Genomic DNA, 20,681 nt, shown 5'->3' with positions numbered 1-20,681 from the left:
TTATTCTTAATTATCGCATGGTTTATTTATTTGTTTAACTAATTCCAGTAGAGCTCTGCCTACTACTACTATATTTATAACTACTACTTCTTCACAGATTGCTCTTCACTTCTTCATCACTGCATACTCTGAGGCGTGGGCGATCTTTCTCAGCTGCTGATCTTCACACTGTAAATATATGCACATAACTTACACAACCACAATCCAGGCTGCTGGCAGCAAGGAGCATTCAACGTTCTGAGAAACAATTTGTTAAATGCAAACGCCGCAATTAAGCGCTAAAAGCCGAGAGTTGAAACCCAAATTGATGTGGAGATGCTGATGCTGAGATCGTTGATCGTTGATCTTGATGGCGCGTTGCACTCTCTTTTTAGTGCTGGTGGATGCGGCATTGACATTGAGAGATGCGCGATTGAGTTGCCAGATAAATAACATGAAAGCAACAGCACAGCATCTTTCCTCAAAAAATATTGAACCGAAACGCGCGAATCGAAACTGAAACTGAAGCGAAGAGAAGACGTCGACTTCGATTCCTTTGGCGAAGACGTTTGAGACGTTGACGTTGAGTTGTGTCGTGTGACGTTTGCGGCCCAAGCGTTAAGACAACATTGACAGACAGATGCAGAGAGAGCTCAAGCCAGAGCAGCAAACTGAGAGCAAAAGGGAATGCAACACAGGTGAGTCTGTGTCTGTGTGTGTGTGTGTGTCTCTAATATATGCCTCAACACGCTCCTGAGCAAACAGGTAAAACAACAAAGCCAACTCGTCAGCTAAACTGGGCGTTTACTTTTGCCAGTCGCCAACTGCAGTTGCCTAGCAACTGTGTATGTGTGTGTGAGAGTGTGTGTGTGTGTGTGTTTGCCTGGGTGTGCGTGTAATTTCAATTGTCACTGTCTTGTCATTAACTTCTGGTGTTAGCTCAGCCAGCCACTGGCCATTGTTTGTTGCGTTTCACACGCAAAGCAAATCAACTGCAAGCGGCTTAAGACGTGCACTCTGACAAGAGAGTGGAGCAGGGGAGTGGGGGGAGAGGCAGGCGGGGGCAAGGAGGAGCACACTTATGTGAGCAAGTATTTAATAGACTGTGACTGCCACTGCGACTTGGGGCGTTGCCCATTGAAGCGTTCACCGTTAGCTACCGCCACAAAATCGCAGTTAATTCCCGTTAAGGCAACATGTTGCATGCCACATGGCTGCAAGTGCAATATCAGCATAGTTAAGCTGATTAGTTGCGGCATTATTTGCAGTCATTAAAATATGATACTGAATTTAAAATACAAATACTTGAATTTTTTCATCTTTCTGCTCCTTAATTTCTGAAATTTTGTTAACCTCTCATCATTAATTTCTTAAGAATATTACTAGCTCCTTAATTTCTGAATTTTTTTTAGCCTACTCATCATTAATTTCTTAAAAATTTTACTTGAATCTTAAGTTTTATATTTCTGCTCCTTATTTTGTGAATTTTTTTACTTACTCATCATTAATTTCATAATAATTTTTCTTAAATCTTACGTCTTATATTTTAGCTCACTAGTTTCTAATTTTTTTTAACCTACTCACATTATCAATTTCTTATGAATTTTAGTTGATTTGTACATCTATCTCTATATTTTAGCTCCTTAATTTCTGAAACTCTTTCTGTATAATAATTATATATAATTAATTATTTATATTATTGTACACCCAGAATTATTTGACAAAGCATGCTTAATGGCATTATTTACTTAGAAATGGGTAAACTACAAAACGTCTTTAATCTCTAATCCTATAAACGTCTACACTTCTATTCCAAGAATTTTGTATTTTTGGCGCATATCAAAAAAGTTCCCCCAGGAGAATACTTCAAGCTTTCCAAAAAGTTCAAAGTGAAGAGAAAAAATTCTTATATTTAAGAGTTTCGGTGGGGTATGATAAACTATGATATAAACTATGTAATAAATATAGAGAAAACTTAGTGAAATTTTAAATGAAATTACTGAAAGTAATATAAACTATATATATTTTTAAGACTTTCTTCTTTATAATCATATTAATCCTTTAACAACTTTCCCTATTGTAAATTAATGAAATTCAAAAACTTTATAGAGATAATCTAACATATAATCTTATTAATCTTTTAACAATTTTGTAAATTAATCAAATTCAAAAACTTTATAGAGATAATCTAACATATAATCTTATTAATCCCTTAACAACTTTCGCTTTGTAAATTAACCAAATTCAAAACTTTATAGAGGCAATCTTTTCAAATTGAAATCAATTAGTTTCCCAAAAGAGAGAGCATTTAGTGTGCGTTGAACTGCGCATACCTAACTATAATATATCTGGTTTTTCTTCAGATTTTTTTGTCATTAATTTGATTTATGTGTGTGCGCAAAATGAGTCTTATGACGACAGCGCGACAGCCATCAAAACTGTTTACATAAATTGAATTAAAATCGTACACACAACACGAAGAAATCTCAAGAGCAGTAACGAAAAAAAACAGAATGAGAGAAAAAAAACAATCCGCGAGATGCAGTAAAATAATTAATAAAGTTTTTTGCGCTGATTTTTGCGCTAAGCTTTTTGTAAATATTTAAAATTCACATAATTAAAGCTGCGCGCGGCGATTAAGGCGTCAAGGGGCAGCGAGAGGAGGAGGAGCGGGAGGGGGTACAGAGAGGGGGGCACATTAAAAGTAACTTTTTTATTCATCATCATCTCGCTCTCTCTCTCTCTTGTGCGCTGGCTAAATGGAGATTTAATTGCAGGGGCTACTGCAGTCGAAGCATGTGAAGTGCCCAGGCCCAAGTCGAAGCTGCAATCAAGGCAAGGTTTGAAGAAGAAGAGAGAAGAGCGTAGTGAAGGGGGAGGGGGAAAGGCGGAGGGGGAAGAGCAGCAAGTGCCACCGAATTCAATAAACACTTCGCCACGCGGAAAAGTCAAGTGGCGCATTGCAGAGACAACAACAACAGCAACTACTACCACAACAACAACAGCCACAGCAACAACAACAGCCACAGCAACAACAACATCTACAACAACAACATCTACAACAACAACAGCCACAGCAACAACACCAACATCAACGCCAAACGCGACATTAATGAAGGCGCAGAGGCGACTAAGCTAAGCTAAAGCCGCGTTTTTTATACAACAATTTTTTTTTATTGTTTTTATGCAGTTTTTTGTATAGTTTTTTTTTGCATTGTGATTGCAATTAGCAGCAACAGCAGTGAGGGGGGGAGGCAACACCAACAGCAACAGCCACGGCAGCAAATGGCAAATTAAATGTTATCAGGAAGCTGACACTTTTGCACAGTGCATTACATAATCATAATCAAGATCGACGTAGAGATCGACAAACTGACAGCGTGACGAAGCTGCAAAGTTAAAATATATGTAGATACAAACAGACACACAACTATACATATTCATAGATACACACAGACATTCATGTATTCGCTGTCCTCTCTGCTCCTTTAAGACGCCAATAAAGTTAATGACACTTGCTACATAGTAAGAAAAATTCCTATCTAAAAAAGAAACAACTCTGACAACAACAAACACTAAACTTTAAGAAATAAAGTCTAGCTAATATAAGAAAAACCAGATGAAATTGGTATTTAAATTCTAAACAAAAACTGTGAAATTCTCGCTACATATAAAAGAAATTTAAGCAAATACAACTGTTATTTGAATTCTAGACAAAAAACTTGAAATTCTAGCTAAATATAAAAAAAAAACTTGAAGCAAATAAAATTGTTATTTAAATTCTAGACGAAAATGTGAAATTCTAGCTATGTATATGTATATAAAAAAATTTAAATAGATACAATTGTTATTTAAATTAAAGGCAAAAAGGGTGGAATTCAAGTCAAATATTAAAAAATTCCAGCAGATTAAATTGTTATTGAAATTCTAAACAAAAAACGTCAACATAGAAGATAAATTCATATGCAAAGAAAACAAATTTCCTGTCTAAATTAAACCGAAGTTACGAGCTAATTCTTTGATTTTAGTTACTAAATATTAGTTTTAAATCACAGAAGAGAAACCTAATGAAATATCAAAACTTGATCGATCATTATTAATATATTTAAGATAATTTCTTTCATTGTTGTTCAACAGAAAGCCAAATGTAAATATCTAACTTTATAACAACCCATTTCTTCTAGTCAATAATAAAAGAAAAGTATAATAAAATAGAATTACTTTCATTTAAAATCATTTGTTGCTGTGTAGTTGAAATGAAAACTAGAAAGAAATGCATAACTTTAAGCATTATCTAAATTTGTTTATAGTTACTAACTTCACTTTTCTACTCCTGCCTAAAGATTGCAATGCAAAGTAACAATAATTTACAACAACATCTAAATTGATTACTTTCAATGCATTTATCATCTTTTCTCGCTGTGTAGCTAGCCAAATAGTTCGCTATCTTTGAGAAAGGATTTGCAGCGCTTCCTGCGAAACCAAAACAGATTATCTGCCTCATTAAATGGCTTTGGCTGTTGTTGCCGCTGCTGTGTGGCAAGTGCAACCTGCTGTGCACATTCCAAGGAGTCGTCACACACATCAAACAGACGCGACACTCTTTTTCATCTTCTTCTTCTGGGTTTTTAGGGTTACGACGCTCAACGCTCTTTCGTCGTCTCTAATCCCCGTTTCGTTGACCACAGCGTGCAGCATTTTGTGGCAGCTACCGTTTGGCCAGAGATTTTTACAGTAATTGCCGCTGACTTCATGACTGTCAAGCGAATGATGTGCGAGTCTGTGTGTGTGTGTGTGTGAATACACTCACAGCTATTCAATTGAGGTGGCATTGTCAAGCGTTTGGTTCATTAGATGCATGAACATGCCCAAGACGAAGAAACCGAAGCCGAAGAAGCGACAAACTGACAATGAGGCCAAAACAATTTGCGGGGATTTTCATTGAAGACCCGATTTAACCGTGTTTTGCTTACGGCTTTGGCTTTTCCATTGTTGCACTTGTTGTTTTGCAAGGATTTGTGGCAGGATCACAAAATGCAGACAGCTTAACGAGCAATTAGCGCATCAATCGCTGCAGATCAATGCAGTTTTAATTCACATTTTCGGTTATGATGAAAACAAGATCAAGTGGAATAGAAATATATAACTGCTGCCTTTCTTTATGTGTCACTTTTGTAATAACATGCTTTAACCTTACACCAAATTTGGTGACCTTAACGTTTATAAATCCAGAGATTGACGCCTTTAAACAGGCAGACGGACAGACAGACAGAAAATTGAGTTATAAAGTTTAGAACTGTTGAAAGAAATTGCCTAGAATTGTCACAAAACAATCATCAGCAATAATTCGTGAATGAAATATGAAATACTAAAGATTTTCAATTCTTAAAAAAGTATATTTCTATTTCCAAAAATCTTCTCTTAATGTCATCATTCACTTCGCTGAGTAATTGCAACTTATTTATGAATATCACAAGTACTCAAAGTCTAATAAAAAAATTATAATGTAAATTCAAAACATTTCAGTTATAATCGATATAAAATTACTTTGAAGATAGAAATTGCCTAGAATTGTCCCAAAGCAATCATCAGCAACAAGTCGTGAATGAAACACGAAATTCTAAAGATTAAAAAATGTAAAAAAAAAGAAATATCTTTTACCCCGATAATCTTCTCTTAATGTCATCATTGACTTCGACGCGTAATTGCGACTTATTCATGAATATTGCAAATACTCAAAGTCTAATGACTTTTTGCCGTAACTAATAACTGAAAAGTTAGGATTAAAGAAGTGATGTTGTGTACAGTTGCGGCAGCAATTGTTAACTGTGTGTGTGTGTGTGTGTGTGTGACTCACATTTGGCTGAGATGCAACCGAGAAAACATATCAAAAAATGAATGCGATCTTCGCTGTGCTCTAAACAAGCTGTGCAAACAACGAAGAGAAGAGTTGAGGCATTGGACCCAGAAAAGAATCTTTACAAGACTTGAAGAGCCGGCGAGAGATTGTGGCAGCCAAAGCAGAGGCTGAGGCAGAGACAGAGGCTGTGGCAACAAGTTGAGAGGGCGCAACAACAAAATTTTCGTTGTAGATTTTATTTTGTATTTTTTTTTTTGTTGCTCGAATCTTTTTGATGAGGCTGTTGTTGTTGTTGGTTGGTTGGTTGGTGGTGGTTACAATAAAAGCCAAACACAGGGAATAACAGACAACAACAAGCCAACGAGAGATTGACGAACTTGTTGGCTGAGCAGCAGCAAAACGGATGAAGAAGAGTTGGAGGGGCTGGGGGGATTGGGGATTGGATATATACAACCAGATTTGAAGCTTTGTACAAACAGCTACAGAAAATGGAAGAAAAAACACAGAGAATAACAACAATGATGCTGAGGAGCTGAGCTGAGTTGAGTTGAGTTGCGTTGAGCCCAAGATCAAGTGCTCGAGAACGTGGAGAGAAGAAGCAGCAACAGATGATGATGATGATGAAAAAACACTCGAAAAACGACGTGGCAAACGATCCTTGAGCAAGTAAATATATACAGATAGTATATAGTATACTTATGCTTATACAATATCGAATGTATATAGCAGGCGGATGCGAGCACTTAAATTGCGCGCATCCGCAAAAAAAGGATTAAAATCAATGCTTTTCTTCGCTTACCTGATGATGCCCATGATGGAACCCAGCAGCAGTCGAAGCCGGGGGCTGGCGTTGAAAGGCGCTGCCCGAGGCGCTGCCAACGGTGGCATAGTTGGCGCTCGCTTGCACCGCACGCTGATGTGCAGCTGCCGCAGCGGCCGCATGATGAGCGGCATGATGATGATGATGCGCTGCCGCAGCGGCGTGATGATGCGAATGGGGATGCGGATGCGCCACATGTGGCGACACATGTGGATGCGAGTGAGCGTGGGCGTGTGCGTGCGAGTGGGCGTGGTGGTAGGGCGGTGCGGTGGATTGCAACATTTCGTCTAGTTCCTTTTTGGCCTCCTCATCTAAATCGAACAGGGGCGAGCCCACAGAATCGTGCAGATCCTCAAAGTCACTGCCCGAAAAGTTTGCCTCGTTATCGTCCTTATCCTTATCCTCGCTGTTCTCCGCTTCGGTATCCGCGTCGCTCTTCTCCTCAAAGATCAAATCCTCACCGGTCTCGGAGACAATACGCGTTGACGGTTTGTTGTTCAATGCAGCAGCAGCAGCCTGCGAAGTTGATGCAACCGAATCGTTGTTTAACTACAACAGAGAGAGAGAGAAAGTTGCAAGATCACACAAGTGGCACAAGATGTTGGCTAAAACTTACCTCGTCGTCTTCGAGTGGGAACTGAGAGAGCTGCAGCACGTCGTTGAGCAGCTCATCCAGCGGCAAGCGAATGTATTCACCTGTGGGTGGCAAAGAACAGAAGAAAAAAAATAAGTCAAGTCATCTTAAAACAATTCTAATAATATGTACATCCCAAAATCCCTTACGAATATTTGTAAAATATTTTGATACACGTACAATAATAATTTCGAGTTTGTTTTGTGCCCCCAGAGTGCGATCAATAATCATTGCGATTCCCTGGAGATGCTGCAGCCCTGGTCAGAACTGAAAAACAGTAGCTGCAGCAAAAATCTTGCCATATCATTAATCATATTCAAAAGTCAGAAGTCAGCGATCTTCTCTCACGGAAGCCAGCTGTGAAACTCTGAGCGAATTCATTTCTACAATTGTTTAATTTATGATCCGTTTTGACAGTTATTAAATATGCTTTGCCCCATGCATATCGCTTACAATAGGTATTTTGGATTTGGATTTGGACTGGGCCAAGTTCAAATATTTGCCTTCCATGGAAGGCACAATATTATCAGAAAATCGACTACTTAACATCGCCGAAAATTCCAAAGAAAAACTGGGCAAAAGTGGTAGACTAAATAATAAATATGGCTGAGAGACTGAGACTGAGACGAGAACTTGTGGGCGCACTCGACAAACTCATCTAGATAAAAATGTGGAAAAAATATGAAGAACGAACGAAAAAAGAAAAAAAACACAAAAAAAAAAGAACAAGAGGGCGCAACTTGTGGCCAAGTAGACCTGAGCGTATAATATTGGGTCGAGAAATTTGGTTAACTCAAACTCAAGTGCTGTGACGACGCTCACGACCTTTGCCGTCTGTGTTGTGGCACTTGAGTAGGGTCAGAAATTAGAATAAACATTGCGGAGCAGAGCGTAGACAATTCTTCAACCTTAACTCCCTCCTCCTCCTCGATCTCCTCCACAACTTTGTTCTTATAAATGTTATTCTTACGATTGGTTACAAAATACATTCCGATTTCAAATACAACAACCATTTTTATTTTTCTTCTACTGCTGCCGTTGTTGGCCATGTTTTCTCTTCTGGGCCCTGTTATTTTAGGGTCCAGTTGTTCCCGGGCATTTAATTTGTTCTCTTTATTTTCACGTTTCACCTTTTTCGTATTATTTTTTGGTAACAGTTTTCTGTGCTCAGCGAGGGCAACGAAAAATGCGCATAAAAACAACAACAGGAGTTCTCTAATTTGTCCTAGGTGTGTGTGTATGCGGGTGTGCATTAGTGTGTGTTAACTGTTTGCTTATCGTTCAATTTTTTGTGTGTTTTTGGGCTTGTTGTTTGGTCTGCTGTCTTCTGTGTCTCGCTGCCCGTTGCATTGTCGTAAATGTCTATAAAAATATTATTCAATTTGTCCATTGTGTTGTGTTTGCTGTGCGTGTGTGTGTGTACTTGTGTGTGTGTGTGTGTGTCTGCCGTCTGTCACCAGCAATTAAGCGACAACAGTTCACCCAAAAAATAACTGAAATGAACGACAGACATTGGTTGTTGTTTACGCCTTTATAATATTTCCTGCATTCGCTGGCAATTGGTAACTTGGAAAGCTTTCGTTGGGGGCGTCGTGTCTCGATTTCGTTTACATTTGATTAACATTTCAGGAAGTTTCATTCAACCAATACTTATCGAGGGTTGACTCAATGTAAGCAACGAAGTTTAACTAATCTTGGGCTAATCAATCGGGCAATTTCCACTAAAACATGGTAAACATCAAGATGATATGTTTGCCGACGGCTAAAAGTTTGGTGGCACCAACTAAACGAATACTTATGGAAGATATGGGGTGAATAATTTGAGAATACTTAGTAATGTTTATAGGGGATTAAGGTAAATGTTGTAAGCGTGGAAGAAATGATTTATTCAGTTTAATTTATATAACGAAAAATTAGTAAAACTTTTCAGCAATACAGTTGAAATTAAGGTATAGAATATATAATTGCAAGAGTGTTTTTTTATCGTCTTTAATATAATTTTGGAATAAAAAAATGAGTAAACTTTAAATATAATGTTCTCTATAATATAAAGGACGCTACAAACTGCTTTCTGATTTTAATATTTCATCATTGATAGAGTTACTTTAAAGAACAGAATATAAGCATAATTATTGAAGTAGTATAATAGGAAAGCACCAGAGATCTTTTCTATGGTTATAACGATTGAAAAATTGTAAAGATTATTATAGAGAACACTTTTGAGGTAAAGAACTCTTTATCTAAAACATTCTCAATCAAACTTGTAATATTAAGGTATATTCTAATAAACATTATCATTAATCATTCTAATAATAATATTCTTGTAATCGTTTCGTTCTTTTTAAAATATTAGACAGAGCACAAAAGAACTTTTCAAATAAAACATATCTTATTGAACTTTCAATATAAAGATATAGACTAATAATTGATATAACAATAATATTATTTTATGCACAACAATGTTTCCCCAATATTTTCCAGACACCTTTTCCGCCTTTTTCACCAGCTCACCAGCACAACTGTGCAGCATTGCAATAGATACGAAAAAACAGCAGCAGCAGCAAGTAGACAGCAACGATGAAAAAAAAAGAGTCAAGTCGAGTCGAGTGTGGTGAACTAGTTTTAAGCGAATGCAACTCTCTAATAAGAGATCTTCAACTGCCGCCCATATGTAACCCAGATGAGATGGCAACAAAAAATTTGGCGTGCTGCTAAAATCAACTCTGACAAAATCGAATCAAAATAATGCGGTCAAAGCAAACAACACCCCGAAATCGAAATCAAAACCGAATTGTAATAAACAAATACAAGAGACAACGTTACAAACCTTTTCTTTGCTTGCAAATGCGATTGCGATTGCAAATGCAATTGCAATATGTGAATTATATTTGTTGTTGTAATCCAAACAAAAGCGGCTCAAAGAGACAAGTCGAAAACGATCAAAAAAAAGTGTGTGGTCGGTCGATCGGGTTTTCGGGTTTTTGGGTTCGCTGTTCGATGTGTCTTTCTGGGCCTTTTGATGTGTTGTGGCTTTTGTTGTTTGTTTGACGACTGCGGCGACGACGCCGAGGAGATTGAACACAAATTGTTGCAATAAAACGTTGATTGTTGTTAGTTTTACAACTCTTTGACAATTATGTAATGCTGACGACGACGACAGACCCCAAAAAAAGAATCAACAACAATCAAACAACAACACAGAGTTTCCGTTTCGTTCGCTGTTGCAGCGACTTTTGCACAATATTTTTGTTGTGTGATGTGATTGGGCGAAAAAATGTATATTTATTTTTGGTATTTCGATTTGTTGTTGATTTTTATTAAATATTTATGTATGTGTATTTTCGTTTTTGTTTTGGGGGCTTTTAGAATCGCACAAAAGGCTTGGTTTTGGTTTGTTAGGCGCTCTATTGTTAGCACTAAGTTGCGCCCTGTTTAACGTTTGGTAACTCTTTTATTTTTTCGATTTTTTGCGCAGACTTTCACTTTTTGTTCGCACGTTGCGGTTATGTAGTTGCATTAATTGTGTAGTTATATATACATAGTTATATATCTATATTCGTACAGTTGACACAGTTTATAGCAACCTTCTTTTTTTTGTTTGGTAATTGCACAGAACTTTTGTCTAATTGGCCAAGTTAGTATTCAAATTGATGCCAAGTGTAATTTAATAGAACACTGCACTGCACAACAACAACAATATTAAAATGCACTGCCCACTGCATTGGCTTCTTATTATTATTTTTTATTATTTAATTTTCTCAATATTTCTCTCTATATTTTTTTTTAATGTGTGAGCGTTATTCTTGAGCTTGGCTAACAGCGCGCGCGTCAAGCGTTGAGCGTTTCTCGAGCGTTTATAAAAATTCAAATACGATTCTAAATGCCTCGATGGCGGCCAAACGACGTCGACGTCAGACGCTGACGGCGGCTGCGACAGCGACAGCGAAGGCAGCACAAAAGAGAAATGGCGTTGCCAGCTCAAGCCAGCCGAAGCGTGCGGTGTGTGTGCAAGCGAGACAACCGTATGTACTTCCTCTCTGCTGCTGCTGCGGCCTTTGTTCATGCGCAGTAACGAATGTGTGTGTGTGTGCGAGACAGAGGCGGAGCTTAGCTTGCGCTGTGTGTGTGTGTATTGGTTGGCTTGCTTACTTTTGCTTTTGGCTGCCTTCGTCGTTGTTGTTGTTGCTGTTGCTGCTTTGAACATGGACGCAACAAGAAGAAGATGACTTCAAAACTCGTTTTTGCTTCGTTCGTTCGTTCTTATAGCAGCGTGTGGTGTTTTTTTTTCTCATGAGGGAGGGGGAGGGGAGAAGACTGCGTCTAATCAAGTAAGTAATTAAAGTTGCGCTCAAGATGTGCAGGATTATTAGAACGGAACAAAAGTTTTAATTGAAAAAGAAGAAGAACGAATTCACAACGTTTCTACTGGCAAATAAAGCGCTTGAAATTGAGTTATGCGTTGTTGCAGCTGCCGCAAAGTTTGCTGCAGTTGCTCGACTTTTCCATGCCACATTTCAAGTTCCTGCAACTGCGTGGCCAGTGTGACCAGCTCTGCGTTTAGTTCGCTTCGATTTTGCTGCGTTTTGGAGTCGCTTTCTCGCATCGAACGCTGCAGTTGCTGCCTCACCTGCTGCCCCAAGCCTGCGGCTGCTTGTGGCAACGTTTCACGCAGTCGATGTTGCAAGTGGCGCGTGTAGTGCGTCTTGAAGCTGCGCTCTTGTGCAGGCTGCGTCCAGCTGAGTAGTTCGTAGACATAAATGCCGCACACAATGCTGCCACAGCCGAGTAGCAAGCGCCAGTTCAAAGAACGCACCAAAATGCCGCCAAGCAGCAACATGCCACCTAAGGAACCATCTTCGTCCTCAGTTTGTGGCATCAACTTTATCGACTGCTTGCAAAAGCCATTCAGTGCCTTGGGTGCCGCTTGCAACGGCAACAGGAGCTTGCCACGCAGCCGTTGCATGATGGCGGCCATGCCCCACGAGAAGCGAAACTGCAAGTCCAATTGAAAGTCGGCCATCAGCTGTTGGCAATCGAGACAGCAATAGAGTTGCCACGGCGCATCTTGCGGCAACTGTTGCTGCAACATCTCAGCGAGTTGCGTCTCCAGTTGCTGCCACAACAACTGCTCCAGATGCGTGGCAAGCGCACGCTTGTAAGCGGCAACTTCTTCGTGCTGAAAGTGCAGCTTGAAGTGTTGCACGGCGGCGGGCAAACGTTGAATTTGCGCGTGCAACAACTGTGTGGCAAGCTGCGCAGTCTGCGCACTCAACTGCTCCAGTTGCACGTTCAACGTGCTCCGCTGCTGCGTCATTTGCAATTCCCATCGCGATAAACGCTCTCTAAGCTCAGTTTGTGTGTCGCTTTTGGCTGCCACAAGTTCGCTTAAGCCGCCGCTCAGTTCTTGCAACAGTGCGTGCAACTGCAGCAGCAATTCGGCTGCCCCAACGCAATGTTGCGACAACTTGCTGCTCAAAGCAGTTTGTGTTAAGCAGCTGGCAAATTCATGCTCAAAACGCTGAAACTCTTCATAACGTTGCCTGGCTCCAGTTGCAAGGAATGCTTCAACTCCCTCAGCTTGCCGCAATCGCAAAGTTTCCAATGCGGACACGTGGTAGATGCGTCTCCGAGCCAACTCCAAGTCCGTGTAGATGCCCAGCTCTTCAGTCAACAGCTGCAGGCAACGCTGAGTGTGTTGAGCACGCACCAATTGTTCCATGTGCGGCTCCAATGTGGCAGCCACATCCCAGCGATTGTTGAGTATAAACAAATTGGGGCGCAACAACTGACGTGCAACTGCCTCAAAGAATTGCCGCTCCACACGCGCCATTGTCGACTCCGCATTCAACACGAGCACAAACACATCCGCATTGAGGCAATGTCGATCGATGCATTCATCGAGCTGCGCTGTGACATCGACTCCAGGTGTGTCCAGCAACTCGACATCATGTTGCAGCAACGTGCAACGGCTGCCGCTGGACCAACGTACGTGCAACAAACGCTGCGGCCCCAGCGCTTGATTTGAGTGCGCACTCGCCAAATCTCGCAAGCAATCGATGCTCAACTTTTGATCTTCGCTTTCGTCCAACATCACGTGAGCTGCTTCGCCTTTGGGAGTCGCCTCCACTTGGCAAAAGCAGCTCGTTGTGTGCCCCATGGCACTGGGCAGAACACGTTCATGCAACATGGCATTGATCACCGAACTTTTGCCATTCGAAGTGCGTCCAAAGAACGCCACTTTCATCCTCTTGCGTTGCAACATGGGGCAAGCGGCTTCAATGCGTTGCAAGCAACTTAAAAGTTCTGATTTTAAGCGCTCTTTCATTTGTTGTTTGAGCTGCGTCATTTGCTCCACTTCTGCCACAATTTGTGGCACAAATGCACACATCTCTGCATAGATGCTCAGCATTTCTGCTTTGGCCTCGCCAAAGTCGCTTAGCTTTGCGCTCATTTCTTCTTCTTTGCTTTCTTTGCATTTATGATTATTACAAAATATAAATATCGATTTTAGTTTTTGACTTTTTTACGAGCTGAAGTTTTCAGTTATTATTGTATATTTGATTATTTGTTAGGTCAACAAATTTCTTGGAGTTGCTCAAGATATTTCTTTCTCCAGTAGAAAACTTTGTTTCAAATTTGAAATATTCCTTTTAAATGTATCGTTTTTGAAAGTTCTACATTTTGTTGTTAAAGATGTTTATTTTCCCAGTAGAAACCTTTGTTTAGAATTCTTAATATTTCTTTGAATTTATCTGATTTTAAAGTTATACATTTTTGAGTAGAGGGACTCCATAAATTTTGAATGTTCATTGAGTTTTTATAGAGTTATTTTCAGTAAGTTTTTCTATATTTATAATATAATATTATAATTATGTGACTCTCTTTATGGTCTCTATTAATCATAAAAGCATTGGACCAATCACTTTGCATTGTAAAATAACATTTCCGCATTTGATTGTAGTTTTTTTTCCGTATAAGAGTTTTTTGAGTACTTTATATAATTATTATTATATTATAATTAGAAGATTTGTTCGAAAAATAATAATTATAAGAGTAAGTAGAAGAATATTTAATGAATTTATAATGATTACATCATTTACTTTGAGTTTTTCATGCTGAAGTCTCCAGTTATTTTTCCATATTGAATTTTATATGTTGTTGAAGGTATTTCTTAACATTTTCTTTATATTTATTTCCTTTTTTTAATTTTAAATTTGTGACGCAATCCAGCTTTAATTTGAATACATTTTGTGATGTATTAGGTTTTGTTTAAAAGTTGTATGCTTTATATGTTTTTTTTTATTAAAGCACTTTTCCACACTCGTATTATTATTGTTATTATTGCACATATGGAACAACAAAGCGCGCCCAAGCCAATTAGTGTATCTACCAAAAGCTGACCCAAAAAAAGGAAAAAAATAAAACATCAAAGTTTTTCCTTAGCCATAAAAACAGCAACTTATTTACACAAAAATTAACACAATTACCGCAATCAAATGAGCGCTTGTTTTTTGTTGGGTGAGAGAGAAGAGAGGGAGAGATAGAGGGGGGGAAAGGGCAGGCAATATATGCATTAGTGGGCCACTGAACTAATAGAGCAGAGCAGAGCAGAGCTATTTGGATTTAATAAACTTTAAAAGACGACGACGAAAGGCAAAAAAAAAACGAAAAATTAGCAGCATCATCGAGAGACTCGAACTCGTATCTATGGGATTGAAATTGGAGAGGAGAGCAAGAGAAATATATCTCTATATATATATTGAGAAACGAGACAAAAAAACAACGAAATAAGCGTAGCTTGAATATTGTTTTGGATGCTTTGGAGCGTTTCTCGAGTGCGCCATTACAACTTAATTAGTTTAAATTGTTGCCGCTGATGCTCAAAGAGCCGCCATAGTCAAAGAGAGAGAGCGAGAGAGAGGGAGGGAGATCGAGAGTGAGATGGCATGCCAGTCAATTTCCGGTGAAAGAGAGTCCGCAAAAGCAAAGCGATTGCACTTGAATATTTAAGTGGGCAAAGCGCAGCGCCAACTTCTTCTTTCACTTTCAAACACTGGCTGAAAAGCCAATTGCAAGTGTTGGTCATGACATGAACTTGCAGTTAACTGTGTGTGTTTAGTGTGCGACCATAACCTCAAAATACAAAAAGCTGGAAGTGCGCAACAATTATGACAGGACAGATCTGTAACACAGAAAGACTGACTTCGAACCCGAACCCGATGACAGTGTCAACAATGAAATTGCTGAAAAACCGTATACAAAATAATCATAATAATCGTTTGGCTATCGAATGACGTTGCCACAAAAAACGCGCGTTGCATGAATGAATACTGAATACCGAATATGAATGAATGCCGCACTCACATTCACACTCATTCACATGATTAACATATACAACATAGACAGACAACTTTCATAATCCTTGTTTATTTTTTTTTTGTACTTTTTTTGTGGGTCAATTGGCTAATTAAAATGGGAGAAATTATGCAATTCTCAACTAGTTTTGGCAACGCGTCTGGCTTCTCGCTTCTTTGCTACGTTCTTCAGCGCAGTGCACTTGAAAGCGATACGATTATGCAGCAAAATGTGGCAGCCACCTTTTGACCATCGTTTCTCCCTCCTCCTCCTCCTCCTCCACGCTCCTCACTATCTGTTTGTTGCTTGTGTTGTCAGCATGTAAAATTTTGTGTAAATTTTGTAACGTAATGCTGACCATGTAGAATTTGTTTTTTTTTTCCTCATTTTTTTCAACAATTTCTATGCCAGACACACAGACAGCAGCAGGGAACACAGTTTTGAATGTTGCAACTACCAAAAACGAGACGAGAACCCAACAGACAGACAGACAGGAAGGGGCAACTAGTCTAGAATCCTCAATAGGTGCGTCGATGTCGATGCCACCAGCTGTTTTATAATAATAATTTTCATCATTCTCTCATTTTCATTTATTTTGTATTTTTGATGTGGGCGACTTCGTTACAATAAGTGTGGAAGTTGCAACTGTCCAGTGAGTAAAAGAGATGGATATATAAAGAGTGAGAGCGAGAGATCGACGCAGCTGAAATTAGAGCTCTTGAATTGCTTAGAATAACAGCAAAAGTAACTGCAATAAGTCAACTTAAATTTAATGGCAATTTCAACAACTAATTTAAGAGTATTTCAGCAAAAAGAAAACTGTTACTTTTATAGAATTCGTAAAACTTTAATTCCTTAACTGAACTGGTTAAAGAATATTGAAGTTTATAAGAAAATGAGATGAAGTTTGGATTCTAAAAATTTCAGTTTGAAAGGAATGCTTTGGTAGCCAAATTTTTCCCAGCATATTTAGGCTTATACTATGTTCATTCAGGATTAAAAAAAATAGTTCTTAAGTAACTGAAATTACAGCTGAAGTAGCTGATAATAATATGATAATATGACTTGATTTAAAAGGCAATTTATACAAGTAATATCAGAGTATTCTATAAAGAAAAAGCTCTTATTGTATTTGACTTTCTATAACTCAGTTCCTTTTACAAAAGTAGCTAAACAGTTTAGTATTATTTCATTAGCAAATAAATTTCAAAGTTTCAAAGTTTGTTTGAATATTGAAATTAAATTTAACAGGCATTAGATTCTGAAAATTTCAGTTCAATAGAAATGTTGCTGACTTATTTTCAGCTTTATTTTTAGAATAGAATATCATCGTAATATTGAGAATAATATAAAGTGAAGTACTCTTAAAACTTGAACGAAATTTCTTCAACTATATAACTTAATTTATAGAATAATATAATCATAATACATATAAAGAATAATATATAATGAACTTGAACGAAATTTCCTCAACTTTTGCTGCAACTGTACTGTAATTGATGGAAAGTCTCAGTTCCCAGTTGTAGCTGAGAAGAATGGCCGTTAGAATTTGAGGGGGGAATCTCTTGCGTTTCGTTCTTGTGGTCAATAAACTTGTGAAGCGTAGCTTGGCAGCCAAATTGATTGCATAATGGCATTTAAGCTACGATGATATTGATACCCATAGATGGACGTGGCCGAAAGATCTATAACATAATTGAGAATAAGAGCATTCGCGTGTATTTTGTTGGTATTTATTATGGTTTTTTTTTTGTGTTTGGACACTGTCAAGTCATGCTCAAAAAGTTGTCAACCGTCGCGACGACGAGCTTGAAATTGTTATTATTATTCTAGAAACTGGTTGAAAAATTCCAACAGCATCAATGTAATCAGATTTGTGAGCGCAAAACATAACTTGAATGGAACACGAAAACAAAATATTGAAAGACTGTACTAAAAAAATGAGATGAGAGGTAGGAAAACAAACAGCATTGATTACGACAACATTGTAGATACAAAAGACAAACTGTGCAACTTAATTATGACAATGGCAACTCTCAGTTTCTCTCTCTGTCTCTTTCTTTCTCTCTCTAGGCGAATGACATGGCGTTCTGTGACAGGACAATTGTTAGGGAGTTGTCTTCATTAGCAACAGGATTCAATACGTTCGTCAAAAAAAAAAAAACGTTGCAATTAATGTAAAAGTTGCTGATACATTTCACCTTTACACCTTTGACTTTGGATATACAAAAGATTACCTGTGCTCGGTTCGCTACGTGATCTCCACACAAAAGTTCATAATTTTGGAAATAGAAATAATCATATATGCTAGAGAAGAAAGATTCAATAGTTTTTGTTTGAAGTGAAACAAAATTAAAGATACTGAAATGACTTTCATTTTAGATACTCTTCGTAGTAGTAGCTGAGAAAGAACAATGAGCTAAGCCAAGACGACGGCGGCGGCATGGCCAAAAGAGCATTGATACCCATAGAGACAGAGAGAGAGAGAAAGAGAGAGAGAGAGAGAGAGAGAGAGAGAGGTGAGGTCTCTTCTCGAGGGAATTTGGATACGGCTAAACAAAAGCGTGTGAATGCGTGCCTTGAATGCGATATTAATCTGACTCTAACGCAGTCGATGGATTTTTAATAAATGACCAGTAGAAATAGTTAAATAAATAATAGTAATAATAATAATAAGTAAGCAGCAACGAATGCGGGCTTAAGAACTGAGAATACGACTGGGATTTGGATTTGGAATTGAGTTTGGCTGCTTTTTTGGTGGTGTTTGGCTGCTGCTGCTTGCTTTTGGGGGTGACTTTTGACACCCTGCAAAATGGCTGACAGTGAGACGGTGAAGAGAGAGGGGGTAGAGGGGAGGTAGTTAGGGGAAGGCAGCTCGATGAGCCTGTTCCGTAACAGCAAACAAGGCTCAGCGCACGAGTGTCGAGTTTGTTGGGTGGTTCGCTTTTTTTTTTTTTTTGCTCTCTTATGTACAGCTTATAGGCCAAAGTTGAAATATATCTTATACAAACACACACACATACACAGAGGGAGAGACTTACACACACTCCTATATATAGCCGTAATATATATCGCTTGTAATTTTTTGGCGAATCATGTTTCGTTCATTTTTCAAAAGAAAAATGTTGCATGCGACGGCGTGGCAGCGGCTGCTACTTTTACTGCCACTGGCTGTGTGCCACTGCTGCCACTGCCACAGCCCCAGTTTGAATCCCAATCTCCAGCCCCAATCCCAATCCCCATTCCCATTCCCATCCTCCTTCTGTGCTCGACCCTCGACTTGGCTTGCGTTAATAACAAAAGTTCGTGTGCGTGTCAAAGTTTGTTTGAAAAGCAACCGTTTGGATATGAAATTGGGCGCGGTTCCAAAGCAGATTAGCAGCAGCAGCAGCTCCCCTTTCTCCTCCCCCTCCTCCAACTTGCCAGCTTTATCGATATCAGCCAAATGGAGCACTCGGGAGTGAGAGAGAGGAGAAAGAAAACGCCAACGAAATGAAATGAAAAAAAGCTCATTTTTCTTTTAATTTTCGTGCCTGTCAACTCAAAATGCCTACATTCATTTATAAAACGTCCCGAAAATACGAAAATATACTCTGAGAGGGAGTCACAATGGCGTCCTGGGCAAAGGATAATCCATTTTCGTTATTATTATACACACACAAGCGTGAATAAGAAAGCAACTCTTGTTGGCGGCCATTTTGACAGGCAATGCGAATATTATTATTATTAGATAATATATCCACCAGCGAACGAAAGAACTAAAAAGCTTATCAAGCTTCTCGTTTACACTCCTCTTATTTCTTTTAACTGTCTTATCTTTCGGTTGAAAGGGAAATGTAAAACACGTTTCGCATTACCACGCAGTGTAATCCCCCAACACATAGAGCCCGATAAGATAACCCAAAGCAATCGCTATAAATCCCACGCAACGACGTTGTAAGAACATCGCCGAAATTTTCAAGTGATCTTAACTCTTTATAATCTTGTTTGTTGCACTTACCAGTTTCGTTATCAATGGTAAAGGGAACGCCATTCCATTCGATCGATAGATCATCCAAATCCTGCGATGGGTCCTTGTCATCAGCAACCTAAGATTGAGTTTACTAATTAGTTGTATTCTTTTTAAGTTCAAGAGAAGGTATCATAAAATAATAATAAAGTTATAATCCTATCTGTGGTGCTAAGCTTTTAATAGTACGGATTCTTAACTTAAATAACTCTTTTATATATAGAAAACTCTTTATAAAATATTTGCAAAATCAATCAAATTGTCAAAGGGCGAAGATAAAGCTTAAGTAAGTTATCTTTTTAACATCTATCTGAGACCTCTATAATGTCTTTGTAACTTGCCGTCAATCCAAGTGGAAACACTTTGTTATGAACGTTTACCATTTATATAAAATATTTATCTCTATCTTTTCATTTGAATATTTTAAAAATGTTGTATAATATAAAATAAGAAAATAGTTAAAATAAAATAATATATAAATTATTTAAGCAAAGCTAAAGCTGTATAGAATATTTTTAAAAGGTATTTTTATAAATTATTCTTTTTATCCATATATTATTATTATACGCTTTCACGAAAAGAATTTTCTATGAAATCTTGTCACTTGAACCCTTGGAGGCTTTATAGTATATTTTTCTTCTCAACAAAATAATAGTATTTTTTAGTTTAGTATGTAGAGTATGTTTTTCTTCCTAACAAAATTATATTATATTTAAGTATATTTGGTATATTTTTCTTCCTAACAAAATTATAATATATTTAAGAATATATAATATATTTAAGTAAAATTATAATATATTTAAGTATATGTAGTATATTTTTGTTCTCAACAAAGTGTTGGTATATTTTAGTATATAAAGTATATTTTTCTCCGCAAAGAAAAGAATACTCCACAAAAACTTGTCATTTATCCACTCAAAGACATTAGTCTATAGCCTATGTAGCGACTGCTATCCATACTTATTTTTAACTATCTGATAAGTTTATAAATAAATAAATATTTGCCGTCACCTTTCTGCTTCTC

At 38.0% G+C, this 20,681-nt stretch overlaps 1 protein-coding gene across 3 annotated transcripts in view; it reads right to left on the bottom strand.

Moving 5' to 3' along the window:
• LOC117573886 (segmentation protein cap'n'collar) overlaps positions 1-20,681 on the bottom strand; it is a 50,662-nt gene that overhangs the window by 9,028 nt on the left and 20,953 nt on the right. For all 3 annotated transcript variants that reach the window (XM_034257373.2, XM_034257372.2, XM_034257374.2), the window contains 3 exons: positions 19,649-19,736; positions 7,276-7,355; positions 6,639-7,208 (listed from right to left, as the gene is read on the bottom strand). In XM_034257373.2, the coding sequence (XP_034113264.1) occupies positions 6,639-7,208; positions 7,276-7,355; positions 19,649-19,736 (738 nt within the window). The remainder of the gene's footprint in view (positions 1-6,638; positions 7,209-7,275; positions 7,356-19,648; positions 19,737-20,681) is intronic.

The sequence above is a fragment of the Drosophila albomicans genome, chromosome 2R (assembly GCF_009650485.2).
Source record: "Drosophila albomicans strain 15112-1751.03 chromosome 2R, ASM965048v2, whole genome shotgun sequence".
Lineage (NCBI taxonomy): Eukaryota > Metazoa > Arthropoda > Insecta > Diptera > Drosophilidae > Drosophila > Drosophila albomicans.
The sequence above is the reverse complement of the archived record's forward strand: the minus strand, read 5'-3'. Positions and strand labels throughout refer to the sequence as shown.